Here is a 24,125-nt window from a genome sequence, read left to right on the forward strand (position 1 = left end):
GGGCTTCCACAGCAAGCCTTTTCATTGCCTCACATCAGTATCTGGCTTGCTGCTGTCAAAGTGCACAGGAGCGTATGCCAATGCTTCAAGACTCATTTCCAGATGCTGTGCTGAGAACTGCACTGTTTTTAACTCAAATAGCACCACACTGAACACAGAAGCACAGATTGAGAGATGCAAATCCAAGGAGAATGTGCAGCATTTGCTGCTAAACAGAAGCATTTGGCTTACGCACATTTGGAAAGCCTCCAGCCCAGGACATTTAATGCATTTTTGACCCAGTTTTGACACCTCTCCTCAGAGCTAAACAAGTATTTACAATAACAAACACAAGTTTGAAACCAGCCTGCAGGATGGTTCTTACACCACTTGCTTGAGCATCACCAGGTTCAGTACCCTACACACTTGCAGCAAGATTGTTTTAAAGGCTTTTCCACAGGGACTGCAATAAGCTGCAGAGGAAAAGTAACATGCATTCAATGTTATCGTGTTATGTGTGCATGAAAAAGAGGCAAAAGTACTGAAGCAAGAGTGAGGTCTGAAGATGACTGCCATACAGGCTCCCCCCAAAAAACCACACGCAGCCCACAGCAATGCCTTGTAGCTTAAGGAATAGTGGGATGTAATTGCAATGACTGCTACACATGCGTAGTTTATGCAAACACTGCAGTTCAATTACCTTTTTTCACACACACGCTTTCTTACTGCCTCACTTACTAGCTGCTGAAGGACCTTACACTATGCATTTTAGTCAGGTTAGCCTTGAGTTCCAGTGGTGTAATTACAGACGTCTTGTCACCAAGAAACAGTTTGCATTTAGTCCATCTTCAAGCCATTTGTCAGTTTGTTCGCCCTTTGCTCAATCACATTAATGGAAAACTCACACTAGGGCTGACCTCTGGTCTAAGGAGAATCGGAGTGATATTTGTACAGAAGCAGATGGACAAAAACCTTAGAGATTGCCCTTCGGAAGGGCAAAATTGCATAGCAAAAGGCAAGCCTCAGAGTAGCCTCAGAAGAGCAGTAAGCATTACTTTTTTTTTTTAAATGAGGTAGCAAGAGAAGTTTAATGAAGCTGAAGAGCTTGGAAGGCAGTCTTTTTTGCACAACTACAAGAAATTTACTACAGGGAAGAGAACCACAGACTTTGTCTAACAGCTGAAGTTTTAAGTTACTATGTGAACTAGAGCACCATGTGGATTAGACTAGCACCATAAGAACTGGACACCTGAATGAGGAAGAGTCTCTTCTGAAGCAGCTAGTATCTACTCTGCCTACTGTCAGCACGCATTAGTAATGGTCAAGAGATCAGAAACTGGATCACAGTCCTTAGACTAGCAAATGCCATATCGATTTATGGTTCAGAGACAATGGTCCAAGACTTAGTTGCTTCTTGTTGTAGGAGATTCTTCCAGTCACATTGGCCATTAGATAGTAGCACTTGTGTATCCTTTCGATACCAGGTTGACTGTGATCCAACTGATCGCCTGTATGCCCTTCCTGAGGATCTATTAGCTCATTAGTAGCAAATGAATCTACTTTTGTCCTACAGCACTAGCTACTTGTAGAGTTAAACAATTTGCATATGCTTTAGTGATATTTTGTATTGGGGAAAAGCAGTAGCAGCAGTGTAGTAAACGTAGGAAAGAAAAAAACTCATGCAGAATCCTTAGACTTAGTCCTCCAGACTTAAAGATGGAAAACAAGAATCAACTTTCACCTTTTCCTTTATTGCATCAACCTGCAAAGGAATTCAGAAGGTGCAGCTTAGAAAAATCAAATTCCATATTTAGCATATAAAAGGTAGAAACAAAAGCGTCAGGGAAGAAATAATTAAGGTACAGGCGAGTAAAAACAAAGATACACCAGAAGTATCTCCTTTAGAAAGGCAGCTCTGCTTGTTGCTAGATGTTACTGCATTGATTTCATTAGCTACACTACAGTTACATCCTAATCCTTTAGCAGATTATGAAGTTTTAATTTTTAAGAATCCTGCTCCAAGACTACTACTCTCAAGAGAGGCCTAATACTAGCTGGGTACATCAGGCATATCTGACAAGCAATGTTATTGCTTAGATAGCTCCCCACCTCCCCCAAATTACAGCATATAAGGACAGCAGATTGCTATAGGACTACAGAGAAGTCCTGCCTTCAGAAGTAACAGCCAGGCAAATCTTCTAGACAAACAGGCACTCCAGTCCTCATCGACTCAAGCCTGAGTTAAGCTTTTACTTCTCACAGAGTCTTAATCATTAAAGGAATTTACACCATTTCACTGGAAGATACTCTAAAAGCTTCAGCTGGGTAAATCTTGCTAGTGACAGTTGGTATTTAACTCAAATCTGGTTCAAGTCTGTCTTGTCATTACCAAATACTTTCCCCATCCTAAGGCACTTCAAAACAAAAGCTGAGTCATAATTAGTGCAATTAAGCATCAGAGCCACGTTTTAGAGTTAAATGCACAGCAGAACAAGTTAACTCGAGATCTAGCTATAAAGCTTTTTTTAGTATACAGTCTAGAATTTAGTTAGAACTTGATCTCAGCTGGGATTCCTGACTGACATGGCATATGAAAAGCCTGAATCCTGGATCTATTTTAAGACACTGCCCATGGTCAGGCAAATACTACTGATGTAGGTTCTGTAATAGGCAGATAGGGTGGAGTCTGCAAGTGTTTCAGTCTCTTAGAGGGCGAAGTCTCTCCCCATATGGACTGAAAAATAAGTGTGGACATGGACAGACAGACATTTGACAAAGCCCACATCAATGTTAGTAGCAAGCAGACAGTCTCAAGGCATACACCACAGTGACTAACAAGCTTGCAGTGTTGGAGAAGCTCCTACCTTGGTCAAGTATTCCTTCATGACCTGAATAAAGTATGGCATGGCAAAGTCCATGATGTTGTGCCTCCACGCTGTTTCCAAAACAACATCTGGCCTCAGGAGATCGTAGCAGGTGAAGAGACAAGCACCAAAGCATTCTCTCTTGTTCTCCTGCAAGAACCACTGCAACAACTCTTCTGCCAATTCAGTATCTTTGGATTCTGAAGCATACTGCATTGCATCCTACAAGATAAGAGAGCCTCTTTAGCCTCGGGTGCCATGATACAATCATTGACATGGATGTGGTATTTAATTAAGCTGCAATCTATTACTGATGTTAGCAGAGAGGAGGCACTCTATGACTTATTTCCAGGAAATCTGTCCATCTACTGCCACTCTGAAGCAAGACTTGCCAGATTAGCAATAGGCACCACCTAGTGGCACCCAAAAAGATGCACCTTCACTAGAAAGTCACGGCTCTCCAAGCAAGCCAAGTAAGCTAAACCAGACCTGTGTAGCGGTCTTACCTTATACAGTCTGTCTTTCTTACAGAGTTCTACACTCTGTTTCCAGCGGTTGTTTCCTTTGAAGAGATACGCAGCAATTCTTCGGAACTCTATTAGTTCATGTTTCTCCAAACGTTGAGCAAGAGAAATGTTGTCAAAGTTGTCATAAGCATCTATAGAAGTCCTAAGGGCCTGAGTTAAGGAGAAAAAAGTTTTCACACCTCAGATGTACAACACGTATCCACAGAGATGCAAACATTTCCCATATGTCTTAGTTCTGTATTGCTCCTTCTAGGAGGATAAAGTATTCAGCCAGACTTGCACAGATGGTTAATTTTTTTTTTTTTAGACGCTAGCGTTTGACGCACATGGAGTTTAGGGTATTCCAGTTAATGTTTTTCAGTAGTGATCACTGATGTTAAGAGCCTCTGAATACCAGACAGCCATTCTCTGAAAACAGTAGAATGGCTAGACATCATAACTGTTTGCCCTTTCTGTGAGTTCTTTCCTTAGCACCCACTGTTTGCCTTAAATAAAAGCTGATCTGTCACACTCAAAGCAGCCAGCTTATCCCCAAGTAGGAACGACCCAAGAAGCTCTCAGAAAGTCACTAACAGTTCTCCGCTTAATCCTTGGCTAGTCACCACTTGTTCAGTTTGAAGTGGCAAACAGCATATGCTTAAGGAATGCAAGTTAACAGCAAGCAGGTAAGATCTACTGAAAATAAGAGAGAAACCTGTGTTTCTAGACATTAAATGCACAGCCAGAATATAAGGTTAATATTGACACAGAAGCTAGCTTGAACAGAACTTTGAAATTCAGGAATAGCTGCTTCTATTACGAAGCATATAGAACATGCAAGTCGATACTCATTGCAGACATTACCATTTCAAAAGCAGACATACCTGGTAGTCTTCTTCAATAATGAAGAGGTTGTTCAGGGACTCATTCACTGATTTGTTGTTGTGATTTTGAACAGAGCGCAAGTAAGGCTTAACCAGTGGTAGCTGTTTAACCTTCAAGGAATCAGGTAGATAAATTTAAGTCAAGATAACTTTTTGTAGAGGTCTCCTAGCATTTTCCCTGAGGCAGTAAAGTTGCTAAGCACTTTAAAATGCTACTACAACTAAATGCTTTTCCAATTGCAACTTGTTCTTTGATCTGGATAGCAGGAAAATTACCTTTGTGAAGAAGGTGACAGCACGAGTGTGGTCAAGCCGAGGGGACAACACCATCAGCAGATCATTCAGCAACAGAGGTTTAAATTCCAAATAGAATTGAACTGCCTTGTAATACAGCTCCACATTGGCCACCTAGAGATGAGTAAGGATGCACATTCAGAGCAGAAGCTTAATTATAGAGGAATACAAATGGAAGACAGACATACCCTTAGATATTCCAGTACAACTGAGCCACCCATCCAAGACTTGCTCTTGTCTTTAGAAATCTCTTTAGTTACTGCAGTTGACTTGCTTTGAAATTATGTGGCAATATCAAGAACTTCGAATTTTGAAAAGGCTACTAGTGAAGAAAGAGCTCTGAAGTACACATAGCAAGCAATTTACCTCCTTTCACTAGGAAAGTAATACCTTAGTGATGATATCTTTGAACTGGCCTTCCTTCCAAGCATCTGTTGGGTGATTCATCATTGTGATTATGGCATTGTCATATTCTTCATACTTATCATACAAGAACACCAGTTCAGCCCAGAGATGGGCTTGTTCTGCAGCTCTCAGAACCTAAGCAAAAGGCATATTAGAAATTCCAGTTAACATCTATTGCTATCAGCATCCATCAGTGCTCAGGCTTTAGTGCTATTAATAACCTCAAGAGCTACTATTGCAAAAGCTAGGGTACAGACAATCCTGACAGATGTGGTTTAAGTTAGATGGGAGGCCTCAGACTTTCACCTTGGGGATGTTGACTCTGGACCAGAACAGCTCCAAGTGCTCCCTCATCTTCTGTGGCTTGAACTTGGAGTAGAGAATTGCTAGCTCTGTAAACATTCCCATGTGTGCTCGCTCAAGTCCAAGTGCTGCTTCCAGCATAGTTATCAGCTCTTCAAAGTAGCCGCGATCCTAAGATACAGACAGAGATGTTACAACATTAGGAACCAACCCGATTCTGAATTTCCAGCTTTGGACAGAGTCCACAAAGAACTTTCACTTCAACTGTTAAACAGGAGTCAGCTTAATTACCTGGTAATAGTTGATTAGCTCTTCCAACTCATCTGCATGCACTACAATATGGAGTCCACACATCTGGGCCAGGCGGAACTCTTTTCCGTCAACACAGGCAAAGCAAACCTGGAATTGACAATTGCATTATTGCTTATAACCAAAGCTTCTGAAGACACTATGGCTTTGAAGTCCCTTAACTTGTTCAATCAGTAAGTTTACCTCTTTCCATGTGCGAGTACTGTTTGCTTTCCGAGCACCATCCACAGCTGCCTGGTATTCACCTAGGTGAACTAAAGTCGAGGCTAAACGGCCAAAGTTGGACACATTGTTATACAACAGCTTAGCTGCTTCGTACATCTTTTCATCGTAACAGCGATCACCAACCTATAGGAGAGCATAATCAGGTTATTCTTGCAGCTCTTCAAGTCAAGGGCTTACATAAAGTGTGTGGTGTTCAAGCCATTATCAAAATGGAAATGCCTTTAAAGGCCAAGATCTATCTGCACATCCAAAGAGATCGAAGTCCCAACACCCCTCTGGTTAGCCAGGAGCCTGCTGCTGTGATTCAATAAAACCGAAACTCAGTCTCACTCACTTGCTGGATATGTGCATTGTTGGGTCCATTGATAAACTCCTCTAGCTCTGCTAGACGGTTTGTTTTAGCAAGAGCAAAGATTAATTCCGTTTCCACATATGACTCCCGGGCCTTCTTGCGTGCCATCTGGAGATACTTCACCAGTTCTTCCCAGTTTCCTATGAAACAGAGTTCAGAATGCTTATTTCCCACCGTTGAGGACACTTGTCCTTAACTATACTACCAGCTCACCCTAGTTTGACATAAGTATTTCTACAGCTGTTGCCCAAAAAGACTAGCCTTCCTGCTGCACATGCTACACTAGATTAATAAGGTCACCTTATGAGGGCCTAACTAAATAATTTCTGGTGTTTAACTTCATGCAGAGACCTCCTTAGTTAGCAACTGCTCTGACAGAAGTCTCCACCTAGCTAAAGGAGGTAGTTACAAGACCACTAATTATCTGCAAATACAATACACTGTCTTTTCCCCTTCTCATTTAGGGCAGTCTTTGAAGGACCAGATTCCTCTTCTGCATCAAGACACAGGTTTGGCAGAACTGCAGTTTGAGCAACAAACCATGCAAACAAACTGAGCAACATCAGACAGCAAAGTCTTAAATAAAACAGTCATACCACTGGCATTGGCAGCTTGAACAACTTCCATGTACGAGGAAGGATCATCTGCTTTAATGTATGAGTCAATTGCTTCCTTTACCATCCCTTTCTGAAGCTGTGCTTTAGCCAGCTGACTCCACACAGCAGGCTCATTGCAACGTTCAGCAAATTCATACGCACGATCCAGGTTTCCAATGTGCTCTATTAATACCTAAAGAAAGGGTTGTTATGATCAGCCACTATCCATAAAGGTCAGTTTTACAAGACACTGTGTTTTACGTCAGTTCAACAGATCCGCAGTTGCTTTTAAAACAGGAAGTACTCTATACAACCCACACAACATGAGTGATTTTATGCTTACAAAGTTTCACTTTACTAGAGGGTTCAATACACAATGTTTGTTCTACTTCATAAGACATTGAGCAGTTTTGGGTCACTTTGCTATGTGGTGTTAAGTACTGAAGAAGTCACAAGTTAACAGCGAAGTCCTCATGTGAGGATGCACATGTCACAAGGAGTTATTACAGAGCGAGATTTTAAAGATACCTGTACAGCTGATGTGTTGACATCAAACTTCCTGAAGATAGCAAATGCCTCCTCGAAAAGCTCATTGCTGATAGCTATATTGGCTATGTCTGGAGCATCATAGTTATCCAGGCGATTGATGTATTCCATGACACGGGTGCGATCAGCCTTAATAGCTGTAAGAATGAGAAGATTCTGCAGATTCCTAAATAGAGAAAGAAAATATTAGTGCGTATCAAGTACTTCACCCTCCCCCCCTGCAGTAAGTATTAGTTTATTTGCTGTTCCACATTACAGTAATTTAACACCTGCACCAGGTATAATTTCAAGGTCCCTGTGACTTAGTTTTGACTTCACACACCTGTGCTCACTGAACACAGAGTTATCAAGAACTATTTTCTCCAGTAGTTCAATGAGCTCATTAGGAAGATCGGCAGTCATGAAGGCCTTCACAGTAACAGAGACTTCCTCAGGGTCCTGGGTCTCCGACAACGCAGTCTGTACAACCTGCAGGCAGAGTCAAGCCATTGACAAATCAGTTAAGTCAGGTACTCACAAGTCAGGTTAGGACAGTAAAGGCTTTTAATGTTTCGTCAGTTATACCTGGTCAATGAGCGGTCTTCTGTAAGGGTTGCTTTCCAGTAGTACGCTGGCCCACAGTTCGGGGTCTTTACGGCGAACTAAGTAGCGGGAAAGGCTTTTGAAGAGGGAGTTCTCATTGCACACCTAGTGAAAGGCAAGATTTATTCAGAGTGAAGTCACAGCTATTGAGCCTACAGTGGCTGAACTAGTTGTACTGCAACATCAAATAAGTCCACCAGAGATGCAGACTAGAAATCTCAGGCTTTGATATTTCCATTAGCCTCCCATTCTAGGATGTCCAGGGGAGTCTCCCACTTCTCATTAAGTTGCAGAGGGAGATTAAATAGCTACCTATTCTATTGGAAGTGAGCAGTTCCCAGCTTAATACTTTTTAGGAAATAAATGCTTTTGTCAGTCATAAACCTGACTGTCTATCCCATGATACTCAGGTTAGAACTTAACCCATGTGTCAGTTGCCTTGGCATACATACATTAATAAGTTCCAAATCGCACTGTCCACGCTCATAAGCCACACAGGCCAGGTGAGGGTCCCTCTTCTCACAGTACTTGCCAACAACGCGACTATCGTAATAAGGATTCTCACGCAGGAATCTTTCTGGGTTGTTGTTGCTATCAATGTATATTTTGGCCAGTGCATTGTGAGTTGCAGGCTCCTCACAACCCTCGTGAATTCTTGCTTCCAGCCAGGGCAGAAGCAGTTTCAGCCTAGAAGGAAGCAGTTTTCACATTAGAGAGGTTCAATGAATAAGTAGTACCCACTTGCACAGTTTCTTCACTAACTAAACTCAAGTTATAGTACTCCATTTTGACCTGCGTTCTGGTTCTTTATTGTAACGATATAACTTTCTGACGCTATGAAGAACATCACATGCCAAAGACTTATTATCTAGAGGTTGCTTACAGGAGGTCCCCACATCAGCCAAGTAAAGCAGATTTTGGCTGCTTGCTCAACCAGTGGCAGTTTCTTGTTACGTCACTACCAGCTTTAGCTGTGTAATGAGGACATGTGTTGATGGACGAGCAGCATAACCATTACCAGTCTGGCAGCGTTAAGGGACTTGCACAAGTTTAATACCTGTTTCTTTTCTCAACCTCTGCAACAAGCTCATCAGTTGAAAATTGACCTCTCACTACAAGGATAAGGTTCTTTATCACATCTTCAGAGCAATCCACATCAAGCAGTCCCCCAATAACAACAGGCAGACGGCTTGGATTCACCTAAATGGGATCATTTAAAGAAGTCAGTGTGTTATCATGCAATATAGGCAGTAAATACTTATCCCTAGAAGTACACATGAAGGCTGCTTGTTAAAATTGACCTCATCATCCTGCCTTTACTCCCAGCTTCCTAGGGTTCTGGACAAGCTTGAAAGTCAATTCTTCAGTCAATAGAAGTTCACATCACAGTTCAGTGGCTCACTAATGCTCAGTCTCCATAGGAAGAGCTCCTGAGCAAGCCAATTTGTCCCTGCAGGAAGTATAAAGGAAAATTTTTTCTCCCTAAAATGCTGGAAGTTATAATTACCCTAAGAACCAAAGTTATCCTACCAAGTCTTCCTCCTTCACAAAGCACATTAACGGGGGTTACTGTTCAGCTTGAGTGAAGAATAAATAAAAGATCTGAACCACATAAGGGCTAACTTCCCAAGGGCGCTAATAGGTACTTAAGTGTCAATCTCCAGCATGAGGCTCTTTGCAGAATACTTGCAAACACAGTGTCTATATAGTTACACGTAATACTAGAAAGACTGAGCAGTTTGACTCATTAAAGCCAAGTGACAGATTGTAACTTACCTTCTGTACATAAATCTCAATATATTTTTGGAGATTATTTCTATACAAATACAGCACCAAGTCGTGGACAAAGTCAAAACGATCACATACAATGATGAGTGGTAACTGGTCAGTGAGTTTAGCTTCCTACAAAGAGAAGAGCTTCAGTAATTTGGTTTTGTTCTCAGGCTTAAGCAGACAAATACCATCACTTAAACTGTTAAAGCAGCTGAATTTGGAAAGCCAAAATTCAACAGTCAACCAAATAATGACAGCTTATTGATCAACTAATTGTTTGCAATATGTAGGAAGTAGGAGTACTCACACCCACTTCAGGGCTACAGCAAGAAGCTTTCTGAAGTTTAACCCTGCTCCTTTGCATGGCAGATTCTACAAAGTTTTACAACACAGTAAAACTATTACAAGCCTAAGCTATAAACAGCATTTTTAGTTGCCAATGGTGTTTGGTGTGCAGGATTAGCACTCTGGGATTTCAAAAGAAATTTAACCAAGACTAGATAAGTTGTGGATCATAATGTAAAACTTATATACAGATTTGATTTCGAGTGCCCTGTCTCTTGCAATATCTTTTAACTATGGATTTAGAAAACAGTAAGACTCAAGCTAGTAGCAGTACTACTTAAATTGCTAATCAGATTAGTTATCTAAAAGCATTCCAACTTTCAGCATAAGATTACAATGGTTACAGTACAAAAGCTTAGTCTATGTGGCAGACAGTATTCCAGATGCATATTTCAGATCACTTATTTACCACATGCACATCCCAGAATATAATCCTACATATAAATTACACTTAAGAACTTTACACAGGGAGGCCTGTACTGGGAGATTTACCTGGTACATGTCCTGCACATTCCAGACATGGAACAGCACAAAAAACAATAGCTTTCATCAGGAATTTGACAGTTTGGTAACTTATCTTAGGTGGCTGATCAATTTACATACCTTACACCTCTGTGACACCAGGTTATTTTTATAGAATTGTCATTTGAAGAGTTTTGCCATCTTCAGATATGATTGCAAAAACTAAGACTACGCTATGTAACTGACAAACACGAAGGCAGGAAATGTTCCCAGATAAAGTTTTCCCCTCCCGCGCCGTTTCTCTCATATTTCTAGCAATGCTACATTTGTCAATAAGCTCAGTACTACCAACAGGCTACAGAATCTGAACTCCGAGCACACCTCAGAAGGTTTTCAGCAATGCTCTGAATCCTAGCTGTGGCAGTCAGCATGTATTTACACTGACTAGCACATCCCAGGAGAGCTAAACTGCAGTTCACCTAACTGAAGTTTCAGTAAACGTGTACAAGTAAGACGAGTGGGACAGATCAACCTTGAACTCTGAAAGCATTTATGGAATTAATTGACACTATTCATTTGTTGCTTCTGTAGTTGCACAGTTGAAGCTGATTACACTGTAAACAAGCATTAAGTTACAAACTCATTTGGTATTGTGGTTGTTCTCAACCTTCAAGTTACCCATTTCCTACTTTATAGCAGACATCTGTAATGAGTTCTAGATGAACTGGTGCTATTATTACAGTTTAAGAATTCAAGCCAGGTTAACCTTACTAAGAGCAGCGAGGAACTGATCTGATTCTCCATTTTTTAGATACTGGTCCGGGCAAAGGCTCTTTCAGGAGGTACTGCCAAGATGCTAGATACCTCTGGTTTAAGAGGACAGGTGGATCCTTAAATGCAAAGGTTAAGAATAATTTATATTTCACAGAGCTGCCTCATTTCACCAGTGACATCCACCATGTTTTATCAGAACCCCAAACAGGCCAAGACAGTCCAGTGCTACCCAAACATTACCTTGAGGAAGTTTTTAACACGTTCTGGATCATAGCAGTTACTTTCCCTGCAGATTCTTTCCACTTCTTTAATTTGTCCTGTCTTGCATGCAGCTTGAATATACTTGAAGTGCACATCTGGATCCTGGCTGAAGTTTACAATAGAGCCCAGGAAATAAAACAAACCTAGAGGGAAACAGTCAACGTGTTACTCTGCTAAAGCACTTGAGTTGGATATTAGCTTTTAAGCAAGCCTTCCAAGTTACAATTACATGAAAATTTGAATCCGACTACTGCAGAAGTTTACAAAGAACTGAAAAAAAAAGATTCAAGCATTGTAATTGTTTTACAGAGACCAGATTGTCCTAGCTGAGTTGAGCCTGGTTTTGTTCCTCATGTATTACACAAACTAGTGTGTTATATGCAACTTCGATAAGTGTATCATCATCAATAGCTTTATTTAAATATCCAGCACATGCCTTCCATACACCCCCCAGACAGCAGCAAGGAAGAGTTTAGAAAACCAACACTAGTTGTACTCAAAAGCTACTATCACACCTTTCACCAAAACGAGCACACAGCACAAGAGCTGCCTGCATGACCCACAGCTAAAGATCACGTAAAGCTGATGCTGTACAACACTGGACTACTTTAGACAAGTCACTGCTAAGTCACTTAGTCAAGATTCAAGTGGGTTTTGGAAAAACACACATCGGCTGCCTATGCAAGAAACCTGTCTACAATAGAGAATGGTTAGCAGAATAAGATGCTAAGTTCCAAGAGTCCAAGATTATGTTGTGTTCTCAGCCTTTAAGGAAGTTTTCTTTAAAAGCTTAGCAAGATGCTGTTCAGCCACACATCAGAGATTTGACCACTGACGTCCACCATGCTGACTGGACTATACACAGCTAGTCTTGTTGAGAAGTACAAAAGACCAAAACCCAAATGTTACACAAATTAAGATGAGCATTTTGGACAAAGGAAAAAGGCCAGCAGCTTCAGTTAAATTTTTAGGCTGGCTACAGCTCCAAGCTTTTTGGTAGCATTTCAGAAAAACAAAATATGCAACATTGAAATGTTGGTGCCCCCCCTTAACGGGGTAACTTTAAGGTTTAGGTCAGGTTTCAAGACAGCTTTGAGGCCTAAGTACTGAAGCTCAATGTCACACTCTAGATTTCAGCAGATGGACAGTCTTTCGTATACAACATATGATGAGGCGAGCACTAGCTCCTTTTGCTAGAGGCAAGAGCATGAACTTACCTTCAAAGCTCTTGAAGGACTCAAACAGCTCAATAAGTGACTGTGTTGACAGTTGTTCATGGTATTTTGAAGCTACCTGGACACAGATCTGCAGGTTCTGGCGAATGTTAGCAGACAACATAGCACGCAGACACTCCAGAGAGTCTTCTACTGATAAGGAACCAAAATAATTCACTAGCCACTGCAAAAAAACACAGAAGCCATTTTAGATCCAAGTAGAACACTCTACACTCTGAAGTCAAACTTCAAAGCTATTATTAATGGCCTGGCTTTTGCTAGATTTAGGATATTTCATCTCATACCTCAGGATTGAGAAGATGAGTGTGAACTACCGCACGCTTGATGTCATACAAGTCTGTGAAGTGTTCAAGTGCTCTCTGCAGCAAGCCAGCTTTCTCACACAGCTGAGCTATGTGAGCCCGGTCATAATGAGTAAACATTTGGTTTCCCAGGATAGCATCTGCAACCTAGAAGGAATATTGAAAAGTTTCATTTAGTTCGTAAACACTATCACTAGCATTTGATATGGACCACTACATGGTGGCTGGTCTAGCTACAGACAAGTCTGATCCAATATAACTCTGAAAGCATACCTGAGGTGCGTGCATAAGGTTCATCTCAAGTAAACGTGTTTGCAGGGGACCTTCAGAGGGACGATTATTCTTCAGTGCATCCAGCAAGAAGGCTGTACATTGCTGAATTAAATTATATTCCATAAAGACATCCACAATCTGCAAAAAGAGAATTACGCTTTTGATTAGAAATTGGAAGCATATTTAAACAAAGTAACATCAAATACAGCTTCCAAAACCAAACTGTTTATCCTGGCACTGCACTAAGCCATCCTTTACCGTTCTTAAAACTAGACAAGGAAGAACATTGTCCTGATAAAGTAAATCCAAAAAATCATAGTTCAAAATCTTTCTCTGATGGTAAGAGTATGGCTCCTCTTATCAATTTAAGGCCTTGAAGTTAACATTTCGAAGCAATAAAATTATTTACTTGTGTTATGTCTGCAAGAGGCTCTTCATCTTGAACAAGCATTTGTGCGAACTGCTGTCCTTGATCAGGGCTGATTCTCATCACATTCCTCAGCAAAAAAATCCAGTCTGGAGTATACCCAACCTGAAGAGAAAATGAAAAGTAGTAACTCAGCAAAAGCATATCCCTTGTTGTATACAGAGCTCAGTAAAAGCTCCTGTCAGTAGCTTACACAGCCCTGTCAGGATTTCCTCATTTGGAAAAGGCTACATAGGGAAGTATGAAAAGGACACACATACGAAGTCTAGCAGTAATTATTCACACAAAACCTTAGGCCAAAGTAAGCACTACACAGGCTCTCAGATTCCCCCCCAATTACTTGTAGCTACTTTGGAACACACAGGAAAGATATAGGCAATTCAATTTCCTCTCACCTTCTTAGCATACAAAACAATTTTCTGGACTTGTCCAGTTTCAGCAAAACACTGGATGACTTTGTTGGGAACGTTGGCTCTCAGATAGACACTAAGTGCTAGCGTAGGATCTACAGACTTCACAAGGTCTCCCAGCTCCTCCGAGCACTCCAGCTGTTTAAAGATATAAATACAGTCACTCCACCCTGACAGTGCCATGCTGAAATGCATTACTACCTTCTTCCTCATTTGTCTTCCTTTTGAACTTCTAAAAAAAAAAATTAAGGCCCAGCCTGATAGCACTGACTCTCTCAGCATTGATCTAGTGGGCTCTGTTCGTTATGCTGTCCTGCAGGAGTCAGAAATGCATTTGTAGAGCTAAAAAGAATTAGGTGATGTATTGTATCAGCATGTTTCTTCACCTAATTACAGAAATGTAACCACAGCTCAAAGTATATGCAAGTCAGTATCCAAAAAAGCCTGAAGTAGTTTGGGAAAGAACAGCCACAGCTCAGAAGCTTTCCATACTAAGTTCACCCTGCTGTAATTTTAAGTAGAACAAGTGAAGCTCTTCAAGTTTTTGATCAATTCTCTTGCAGTACTATGGGTCATAGTTACAGGTAGAGTGAACGCCTATTGCTCAACTGTTGGATCACACTAGCGCATTGATGAGTTGCCCAGTTGAGTTTTCCTGGGGGCAGGGAGGAGGATGTCAAGCAGTTATGTCCCTCTCCCTCTAAAGATATCTAAAGGCATCTACCCCAAGTTTACCTTATCTTCTTTTAACCATTTTTCCAAGAGCTGTTTGCGTCCCTGCTGAAGCACGGGCCGGCAGAGTTCCAGCGACTCGTACTTATTCAGCTGCCCTTGATCAAGCAGAATGCCAAAGTATTGGAGTAAAGGGGAAGTCTGTCCTGGCTGAGCTGGAACACTCTGGAACCGGCGTATGGTGTCTGGAGTACGCAGGATTCCCTGCCAGAAATATAGAGATGCATTTTAGTTTTCTGTTCTGCTATCGTGGCTTGGCAAGAGTTTCTCCGGAAAGCTGAAGTTAGAAATGCTTGCTACAGCAACACTATGTTTTGCCAGCCCAGAATAAATCAGAAGCAGTACAGCTGAACATCAGCTCGGACACATGCAGCCTCAGCTGGAGGCTGTCTTTTCGTGGAGACTTTTTTAATCATTGGAGCAATACAGATAAGTACCAGAAACATTAAGCCTTGTCACTACCGTTTATTTGTCTCCCTCTCCATAGGCTTCACGCAAGTGTTAAAATCTCCCAGCATACAATCAGCACTCCCAGCACATAGCATACAGGTTCTTCACAGGTATGTTCAGAGTACTACATTAGGACAGGAGCAGTAAAAAGATTCTTGTCATGCCACTATGAAATTCTGTGAGATTTCCTGAAGCAAGAAGCTCAAGCCAGTAGAGTGCAGTACTGTTCTGAATATTGGTCCATTACCTTTGGGGCATTAGCTGCCACTTTTGCTGCCTCCGAATAGTTCCCTTGTGCAAACAGTGCATTGAATTTTCTGGCAAAGAGTTCCTCAGCACCTGCCAGGTTGTTGCGGACAGCCATTCGTAAAGCTAGGTCAGGATTCTGCAGCACATTTGTGATATAGGGAATAATATTCTCTTCTTCCACACACACTGAGAGCACCTGAGTAAATTATCAAGGAAAACTTTCAGTTAGTTCAAACATAAGAAGTGAGCCAAGGGCTAAGCTAACCTCTAAAAGGAAAGCTATGGCATACATGGAGAGCTTTTTCATCCTGATAGTTGCAGAGTCTCATCATTTTATTTCAGAAACAAATCTGTTAGAAAGAACCTTTACCACCAAGTTACTGCATCAAGGCAGATGATTAACAGTCAGTTTAAACTAAAGCATTAAGACAGTGTTATGAACACTACAGTGTATCATTAAGGGCCAATGGGATTAGGTAAACCAGTGGTTTCCAGACCAAACTTCCTTACTTGTCCCTTTCTGTTTACTCCAATAATTCCAGCTGTTGCTTCGTGCTGTGCAGTAACAAATATGGTCTCTCCGCTGATTCTGTTCATATAGATACAGGTGCCAGTTTCCAGGTCATACAAGTGGATATAGCCATATTTTGTTATGAGAAACACCACATCATGCTTGTCACTGATCTGCAAAAAACAGGAATAGATTAATCAAACTTGGTATTGGATAAAATGAGTGCTTTTAAGAGTCAGTAGATAGCTGTGCCACTTCAGGACAACTAGAAGTGCTGTTTAATTTCTACTTAATACTTGAGTGCTATTGCAGTAGAATGATGTTTTAAGAGCTTGAAAGTTAAAAATATACTTGGATAATTCTTCCATAAAAAAGAACATGCTACTTTTGAATGCGACTTCAGTCTATCTTTACTTTAACACTACTGAAGCAGGAGCAGAAATCAAACCAGTTTATGGCAAGCCTCAGGTCAATACATTCACCACCTGGCTTCCAGTGCCCTGTTACAGCGTCAGATCCACCAACAGAAGCTACAGATTTGTTCTTGCGGTCTTGTCTGCAGCTGTCATACCTGCATGGCAACAGGAAAGTCGTTTTGTGCTTCAGGAGGAAAGAAGACATCCACTGCTTTCTTTGGAAATGGCTGATTCCCAGTAGGTGGTGTGCCAACTTCAATGATATGCAACTGTGCAATAGATAAGATTCACCTGTTAGTTCTTGTACGTAATTTATGTAACAATAGATTCAACAATGAAGAAACAGCAATTCTTTTGCTGCTGAGCCTTAATCCCAAGCTTATGCAAGGACAAACTAAGTCAGTCTTCCTAAATGTTTTCACCAGCTAAAGGTGTGACATACTGTATTCATGTACCATAGATTAGGGAAACAGTTAAGCAGGATTTTTAGTTACCCCTAGCTACTTAGAAGTTTAAGGATTCAGTTAGGTCACTTTATACACACTTTTTCCACTTGGTTAACATTCTACAGAGACAGTTCTGAAGACGTTTCTCTGAATCTAGCTTTGCTTTTACTTTGTTTTAGCTGTCACAAAGTAGCTCACATAATTCCAGTGCTAGCATTAGACCACTTGTTAGCCTTGTAACATTAGTGTTTAATTTTTTTCATCCAATAATTTGGAAATAAGTTAAGCCTGATACTAGGGATCAACTTCAAAGAAAGATTACAACAGCTTTTCCCTTAAGCTTAGCCTGTGAAGCTGAGAGTCACATGTTTCAGGCAGCTAATTAAGCTGGTCATGACATGCCACCTCATTTCTTGACTCAAAACAGTCTCCTGCTACATCAGCTGTGAAGCTCTGTATGCACCAGTTTTCATATACATTAGATATATAGCATCCAGACTGACACATAGTCCTTCACTTTTTTCCTAAAGGCAACTTTGTGCATTAAACCGCTTGTTTCCCTGGAAGAAGGTAACCAGGGTGAGTCATTAAAGATTATAGCATATTTAGAACCAAGTCTTACCTTACCCCCAGCTTGCCCTCTTACTGCAAAACAGAAGAGAGTGGATTCTTCAGCATTTCCTTCCATCTTGAACTGTGCAAAGCTAGCTGCATGTCCCTCAATTGGTTGTGAAACTTTTCTGTCTACAGAATATAGCTGCATTGCTCCCACAACACGATTTTGCTAGACAAGACAGAACAAGAGTCAGGAATAACAGATGCTCAGCCAGTAACTTCATTTAAGTTAGTGTTGGTAAATACGTTGCCATATCTAGCTGAAGTACCATGCCGTGCTTTCTCTTACAGAGGCATCACTTAAGACTCTTAACCTTGTACTAGTGTTTATACCATTACTGTGAGATATTCAGGTTACACTCAAGTACATCATTGGAAGATCAAGACAAGCATTTACATTCCCAACAATGTTTTAGGAAAGAAAACAAACATATCAGCCCTGCTTCTACAGAAGGAGGAAACAAGACAAGCTCTGGGCCTTCCACAGCAGGCCTCCCTAGTGGTAAAGTACCTGTGCAGATATGCCAGTTAGCAGTAACCATTTCTGCTTAGCATCAGTACGGTAGTTGATGATCTGGCAGCCAGCAAGACTAGAATGGCGATCAAACATTTTCACAGGCTGGGACTCCCCCTCCATACTCCAATGGTAGACTGCATTATCCGTTACAAGGGCAACAGTATTCAGAGAGATCCACTTCCAGAAGGTGACATCATCTGTCATTGTATGAGCCTTCATTTTGCTCTTCATTTCAATGTTAAATATTTGAAGCGTTTTCCCAGCTAGAAAACACAACATTGTTAGCCAGATTGCAGTTTCTACTGGTTACTTCAAGTACCGGTTAAAAGCACGAGAGCCACACTCTGATATTGAACCCTCATAACTTCCTTTTAGAAAATGCTGTTATATACTGGCAGTATCTTCAGGGATCAGCTATTATTTTTAACCAGACCACACTCCTAGGGCTAATTTTACCAATTTGTCACTACTGAGCAATCAAACAGATGTGGATAGGAGACAAGAGCTTCAGCTACATGAGCAAGTTGTATGATACTTCACATACATCAAAACTAGGTTACAATAATGCCGAGTCTCTTGAAAGTTGTGAGGAGAGCTATGCCAGTGTCATTAAAAACTATGTTCACATCTGTTTTAAGTATTAAAAAAGCACAACATGGAATTGTCAAGTTGGCAGAGGGCTTTTGTAATTCAGACTCATTAAACAAAACCCATAGGTTGCACTAATGGGATACACAGAGCTACTGGCTGCAAACCAGACTAACAGAAACTGTGCAAGGAAAGGAATCTAGTGACCAACACAAGCTCTAGAAGGTAAGAGGAAAAGTTCTCTGAATTCCACAGAATGGTGCATACATACATTCTGAACAGCCACCTGCAGTCATTTCTACCAGTTTTTACAATACAGTGGCATACAAAAAATTATCTCTTCCTGTTGAGAAGCTAAGGAAAGTTCTGACCAACTTCTATTAGTTTTAGGAGATCGCTATTTAAGCGTGTGCTAGCGTAGCCCAAGAGGAATACTAAATCACATCAAACTAGGTGCAGGTCAGAATATCTACTACAGTTACTAACTGTAACTCAGCTTGATAAAGTCACAGTGCCGCTTGGGCAAGTGCCTTCACTCACCAAGGATTAGTTTAGTTAGAAGTCACCATCAGTTGAGCAATTGACATAAGATGCAGAGTCAGGAGTTTCTCCAGAGCTCGGAGAAGACTCTCTAATACAGTGTTATTCAGGCTACAGACTAACAGTTTATTTCCATATCTAGTGCAGCTGGAGCTTTAGAGTCAAGGGAGATTACATTCAGGTGACATGGATCCTACATGCTATGCAAGGCATATTAAGAGGCAAAATCTAGACTTAAGTCAAAAGGGTCAGTCCTGTTTATAAAAAGCTTAATATCAAGTTCACAATAGTTTAAATACACTTCAAGTCCTTGAGTGGATTAATTTACTGAATCTTAAGGATTCCCTTGTTTGGAGGGGCATGAAAAACCTCTGAATTTTAGGCTTTCAGTTGCTTAACACCACTGTTCAGCCATGTACACCACAGATCTGAGCCATTTGATTCTGCTTTCTCTTTTCATAAGACAGGACAGGAACTAGTACAGTCAATTGAAATAACTCACCATCTGCACACACAAGAAAGCATTAAAGTTGTGACAAAACAGGAGCACATTATTAAAGTCAAACTTAAATAACACTGAATACAAATACATCTTTCCATTAGCAATATATGCATTTCTAGAGTGACAGTATTTGAGCTTCTTGGGCCTTTTGAGGCAAGAGATCCACATTTCTGGAGACTCCAGAGGAATGCTTGTTCTCTGTATCACCAGAGATACCAAGTTAGCTGACCTTGTGCTTTATTCACTACACAAGTCTTCTCTGCATAGTTTTACTTTTCTTATCACTGACTGATAGAATAAACATGCACAGATTGGTGCACCGGCCTCTTCCAGCAAGGCCGGACTAAGGCCTTCAGGAACATTTCCCCTCCTCCTGTCTTACTTTTCATCTCTGTAAAGAGAAGCTTAGTTAACAGACCTTATACGCTTAGGAGATCGGGTCTTGCTTCCCTCTAACATGATTCCAGACTAGACTTGAGAATTTTCTTAAAGCCTGAACTTTCCTTCCAGCTCTCCCCACTCAGAAACTGTAAGCATTCTGACTGAAGCAAAAAACTCATCTTAATGATCAGCAAAGAACAGGAAGCCTCAACTGAAACTTAACTGTCCAGCTACCTTCAGAAGAACTGAAAATGCATTAAACTTGCATTCCCATTAAGCTGTGGAGAATTGGTAAGGGATCTTCCCACGTAAGCTGCCTGAAACTTAAGTCAGTCATAAACTAGTCTTACAGGAAGCTCTCCATCCACTTCAAACATTTCTTTATCCATACCTTTTAATGCAATGACTTTACTGGCAGGGTTCATGATAGCACTGTCAGCTGAAATTGGTCTTCGAATAGGGTTGCTGGGGTCATTCATGTCAATGATCACCACTTGAGCCTGTTCTCCCACTTTTTCTCTTATGCAGATGAATTTGTCAGACTCCATCGTCAGAGTGCTGAACCCAATGTTTGCTGGGTTGATGCCCAGATTTTGGAGCTGAAAGAGAAAAAAGGGTTAGCATTAAGTTACCACCTCAGTATAGCCATGAACAGCTTTTGTGAAAGTCACAGGAGATACTAGGCTTTATGCATCTTTTTGTAACAATACAACCACGCTACCCAAAAACGGCATGGCACACAAATTCTTGCCCATCTTCAATTAAGGCCAGCAGGTTTCCTGAAGAAGCCTGGCAGCATTCAAGTGCTTGGTACCCTGTCTTCAAGGTCCATTCACAAACTACTGCTTTGAGAACTTAACTGCTGAACCCCTCATATGGTTTAAGGCACACTGAACTTGCCTGCTCCCAGCAGCTGTGCTAGAATTGCAGCTTTAGTACTCACTCTCACTGACTTTGCTTCCAGAGCCCTTCCTTATTCCACTGAGGCTGGCAGCTATCACTATTTCAAGCTTAACATCCCATGTGAGGCATCTGAGCTTTATCTTTATCCTCGTAGAGTTAAAAAAAGCTACCTGTCTAGCAATTAGCCTAGTCCTGTCTAGCAGCAAGGCTGTATACCAGCCAGGAGGCAGAACTAACACGTATGAGACGGACACTAGTGAAATCAGAAGTAGCTCATCCACAGCCATGCTTGACACCGAAGATATCAAACCGCCTCCTTTTCTGCTGAGCCAGTCTGCTTCTGTAAACCTTTAAACACATACCTTGAATTTATGTTTCTAATACAGCTTGCAATAAAACACAGTTTAGTTAATACCACTTCATTGTGTTTGCAACAGACTAGTGTATTAGGATGTCAGTAGTGAAACAAAGTTTATTCTATTTTTAACAATGGAAGTGCAGAACAGTTAGTTCACCTCACAGAGATAACCAGCTTGTGGGTCAATATACACCTTAAAAACTCAAGATCAATTTTCTACTGTTAGAGGAATTATCACCACTTCTAATACTTCAGATATTTTTCTTTCTGAGGGACTGTTTGAACATCAAGCCCAAGGTGTCCCAATAAGGGCTAGACCATCAAAGCCATTTTAGTATTATTGCACTAGTTTGAAGCAAACCACTAAGCTCTTATCAGCTGTGCTCTGTAGAGGCTCCACGATGACCACGCCTCAGCTGCTCTGTTCCTGCCTACTTGCAGCTTCTGATAAAGAGGGTGTTTTACTACACTTCCCCTTTGCCCCAGCTTTCAGGCAGCACACATGAGGAACAAGTAAAAATCAAGTTATGGTGCACCAAGTTAACAGAACAAGCTTCACAAAAGGCACTGCAATAGACGATCTGTATCACCCAGTGAATCAAGACAGCTAGACCTTGGTACAGTTTAAGTTAAGACTCAAAAAGCAAGTCAATTTTAGTTCCTTGGGTCTGCTGAAGGAAAAAATTTCTAGACGATTCAGCCTTTGTACATGGTTCTCCAGTCACTCTGCATTTAAGTCCTTTGTCCTAAAGGACACCATTTCACTGAAGTTACCTTGCTCTTACAGGAGAGGTCTTCACCATTTGAAGCTCTTCAGTTGGGTTCAAACAAGATATCGATGCTGTACCAAAATGATGTTCAGATTCTTTGATGTTCAAGGGCGCATTTCACAATTAGTTGACAGAGTTAACACTGATCATTTAAGGTCTACCCAGCTTTTCTACTTTGGAAGATTTTAAGAGAGATAAGACTAGAAGCAGAACATATTTAAAAGTAATTCTTCAAGCTAGGCATCAAGCTAGCTTAAGGCATTCTTCTAAGGTAGAAGAACTACACTTCCTGCAACTTAACACAGTGGACAGTTTCATCCAAAGACAGCTCCCCTTACATCCATCCACCTGACAACAAAGCCAGGACACTTTCACTTGAAAGACAAGTGGGTTTCTTAGCTCTCCCAAGAGAAAACTGCTTCAATGCTGCTACAGAAATCACACTCTACCTCCTTGACAGGTCAGAACTGTAACTCAGATTTAAGTCACTGTTTGAGGTCCAGCCTCACAGAACCTGACCACACATTCTTTAGCAACATGGATTCACTTAGAAGATTTCAGATTTAAGTTCAATTCTCCCTTTCGCACCTTTATTTGGGTAGAGTTCTCTAGGCCTGAGACTCTGATATTTGTCCATCAGCTAGGCACCGCTATGTGCTACCTGGTCACACCCCTGCAGGCAGAGAAGGTTTGAGGATGTAACAGTTTCATCTGGTAGAGCTGGAAAGACTTACTACGACGTGGCATTTCCTTTTGCTTGGGCTGCAAGCTTAACAAGTGCAAAATCATTTATCAAGCAATCGATTCTCTTGTAAATTTGGTAGAGGAGCATAGTTCCAGAGCGCCAAGTACTCTGCCTGGCAATAACTATACTCAAAGGGACACTGTTGACAGAACAAAGCGAGGAAGCAGGTCCTAGCAGATGGCAGACCTCTTAGGGAGGTCTAGATTTAACCACTCAATCAAAGTTGCTTAGATAATGCAAGACAGATTTGTCTTAATCATGATCAAACTGCCATCTGCTAGGTGTCATGTCTCAGGTATCCAACCCTAGTTAGTAGTGGAAGATGTGGTCCTTTTTAAACTTAAGGCCATTTCCAAAGGCTAGATATTTCTTCAAAAAGATTTAAATTGGCACTGGAGCTCTGAAGAAAGCTTGGAGAAGCTTTTCGCTGGAGGCATGACCATTAGTGAGGTCTTTCAGTACACGAGCTCTTTCTGCTAAGATTTCATCTTTTAACTTCAACAGATCCAAGTGCACGAACCAAGTCTGCTTCAAGCACTGAGACAGGAAGCTGACACTAACCGTGACAATCTCTGCATTTGATTACACAAGAACATCACCAGCCAAGAGTAGCACTTGCTTTGCTCAGCTGGCAAAGCTAAAGGTAACTTTGCTTGGCTGCACTCAGACCTGATGCACAGAGCTCTTGAGAGTATGGATCGTTCCCTGTGCTGTAGATTATTTCCTTCCCCAAACAGGCTAAAGTTCAGGTGAGTGAGGCAGGAGTGTTTATAAAGCTAAGCAAAGCAAACAAAGACTAAGATTACTATTAGGAAACATGACAGGAAGTGTATCTTTGGAGACTTATTTATTGAAATTTCAATACTTTTCCATGTACAAACTCCTGAGTTTGCACTACAACTAAAAGAGTACAGGGGTTTACAGCAGATTTTCTACCTCTTCTCTTCTTACCACAGAGGAAAAACCACAAAGGTTTAATACTGCACTCATTTAGGTCCACTACCTTTCACCAATTCATGAACAAGTTTAAAAGACTGTGAAAAAAAACCAAGGAATTGTAAGATACTCCTACATTATACTACAAAAAAACCCCACTTCCTTGGCTTTGAAGCAGATACGAAAGCGGAACTAGCTAGCTGTGCTCGGGCAACCAATCTACAGTTCAAGTTATTTTACACCAACATTTGTCGGAAAGTTCAGTCACAGCAGTCTCCTGAAAGCACGTTGAGAAGAAAGTGTTCTGTGAAGTAGAGCAGAACTATGAAACAGGTTGCCAGAGACAGCAGCAACTCTTG

At 41.1% G+C, this 24,125-nt stretch overlaps 1 protein-coding gene across 2 annotated transcripts in view; it reads right to left on the reverse strand.

Moving 5' to 3' along the window:
• The window catches only part of CLTC (clathrin heavy chain), a 33,795-nt gene that overhangs the window by 3,975 nt on the left and 5,695 nt on the right, over window positions 1-24,125 (reverse strand). The window contains exons 2-31 of one of the 2 annotated variants that reach the window (XM_075771563.1): window positions 20,446-20,653; window positions 18,038-18,306; window positions 17,534-17,695; window positions 16,621-16,734; window positions 16,049-16,222; window positions 15,537-15,734; window positions 14,843-15,043; window positions 14,093-14,245; window positions 13,680-13,802; window positions 13,271-13,408; window positions 12,980-13,144; window positions 12,678-12,858; window positions 11,440-11,603; window positions 9,622-9,747; window positions 8,903-9,045; window positions 8,298-8,532; window positions 7,828-7,950; window positions 7,586-7,731; window positions 7,246-7,429; window positions 6,718-6,910; window positions 6,104-6,261; window positions 5,728-5,892; window positions 5,527-5,634; window positions 5,239-5,406; window positions 4,918-5,067; window positions 4,510-4,641; window positions 4,234-4,344; window positions 3,350-3,520; window positions 2,844-3,065; window positions 1,721-1,741 (exon numbers count right to left, since the gene is read on the reverse strand). In XM_075771563.1, the coding sequence (XP_075627678.1) occupies window positions 1,721-1,741; window positions 2,844-3,065; window positions 3,350-3,520; window positions 4,234-4,344; window positions 4,510-4,641; window positions 4,918-5,067; window positions 5,239-5,406; window positions 5,527-5,634; window positions 5,728-5,892; window positions 6,104-6,261; window positions 6,718-6,910; window positions 7,246-7,429; window positions 7,586-7,731; window positions 7,828-7,950; window positions 8,298-8,532; window positions 8,903-9,045; window positions 9,622-9,747; window positions 11,440-11,603; window positions 12,678-12,858; window positions 12,980-13,144; window positions 13,271-13,408; window positions 13,680-13,802; window positions 14,093-14,245; window positions 14,843-15,043; window positions 15,537-15,734; window positions 16,049-16,222; window positions 16,621-16,734; window positions 17,534-17,695; window positions 18,038-18,306; window positions 20,446-20,653 (4,806 nt within the window). The remainder of the gene's footprint in view (window positions 1-1,720; window positions 1,742-2,843; window positions 3,066-3,349; window positions 3,521-4,233; window positions 4,345-4,509; window positions 4,642-4,917; window positions 5,068-5,238; window positions 5,407-5,526; window positions 5,635-5,727; window positions 5,893-6,103; window positions 6,262-6,717; window positions 6,911-7,245; window positions 7,430-7,585; window positions 7,732-7,827; window positions 7,951-8,297; window positions 8,533-8,902; window positions 9,046-9,621; window positions 9,748-11,439; window positions 11,604-12,677; window positions 12,859-12,979; window positions 13,145-13,270; window positions 13,409-13,679; window positions 13,803-14,092; window positions 14,246-14,842; window positions 15,044-15,536; window positions 15,735-16,048; window positions 16,223-16,620; window positions 16,735-17,533; window positions 17,696-18,037; window positions 18,307-20,445; window positions 20,654-24,125) is intronic. The other variant, XM_075771564.1, reaches the window with a different exon arrangement.

The sequence above is a fragment of the Balearica regulorum genome, chromosome 19, assembly GCF_011004875.1.
Source record: "Balearica regulorum gibbericeps isolate bBalReg1 chromosome 19, bBalReg1.pri, whole genome shotgun sequence".
Taxonomy (NCBI): Eukaryota; Metazoa; Chordata; class Aves; order Gruiformes; family Gruidae; genus Balearica; species Balearica regulorum.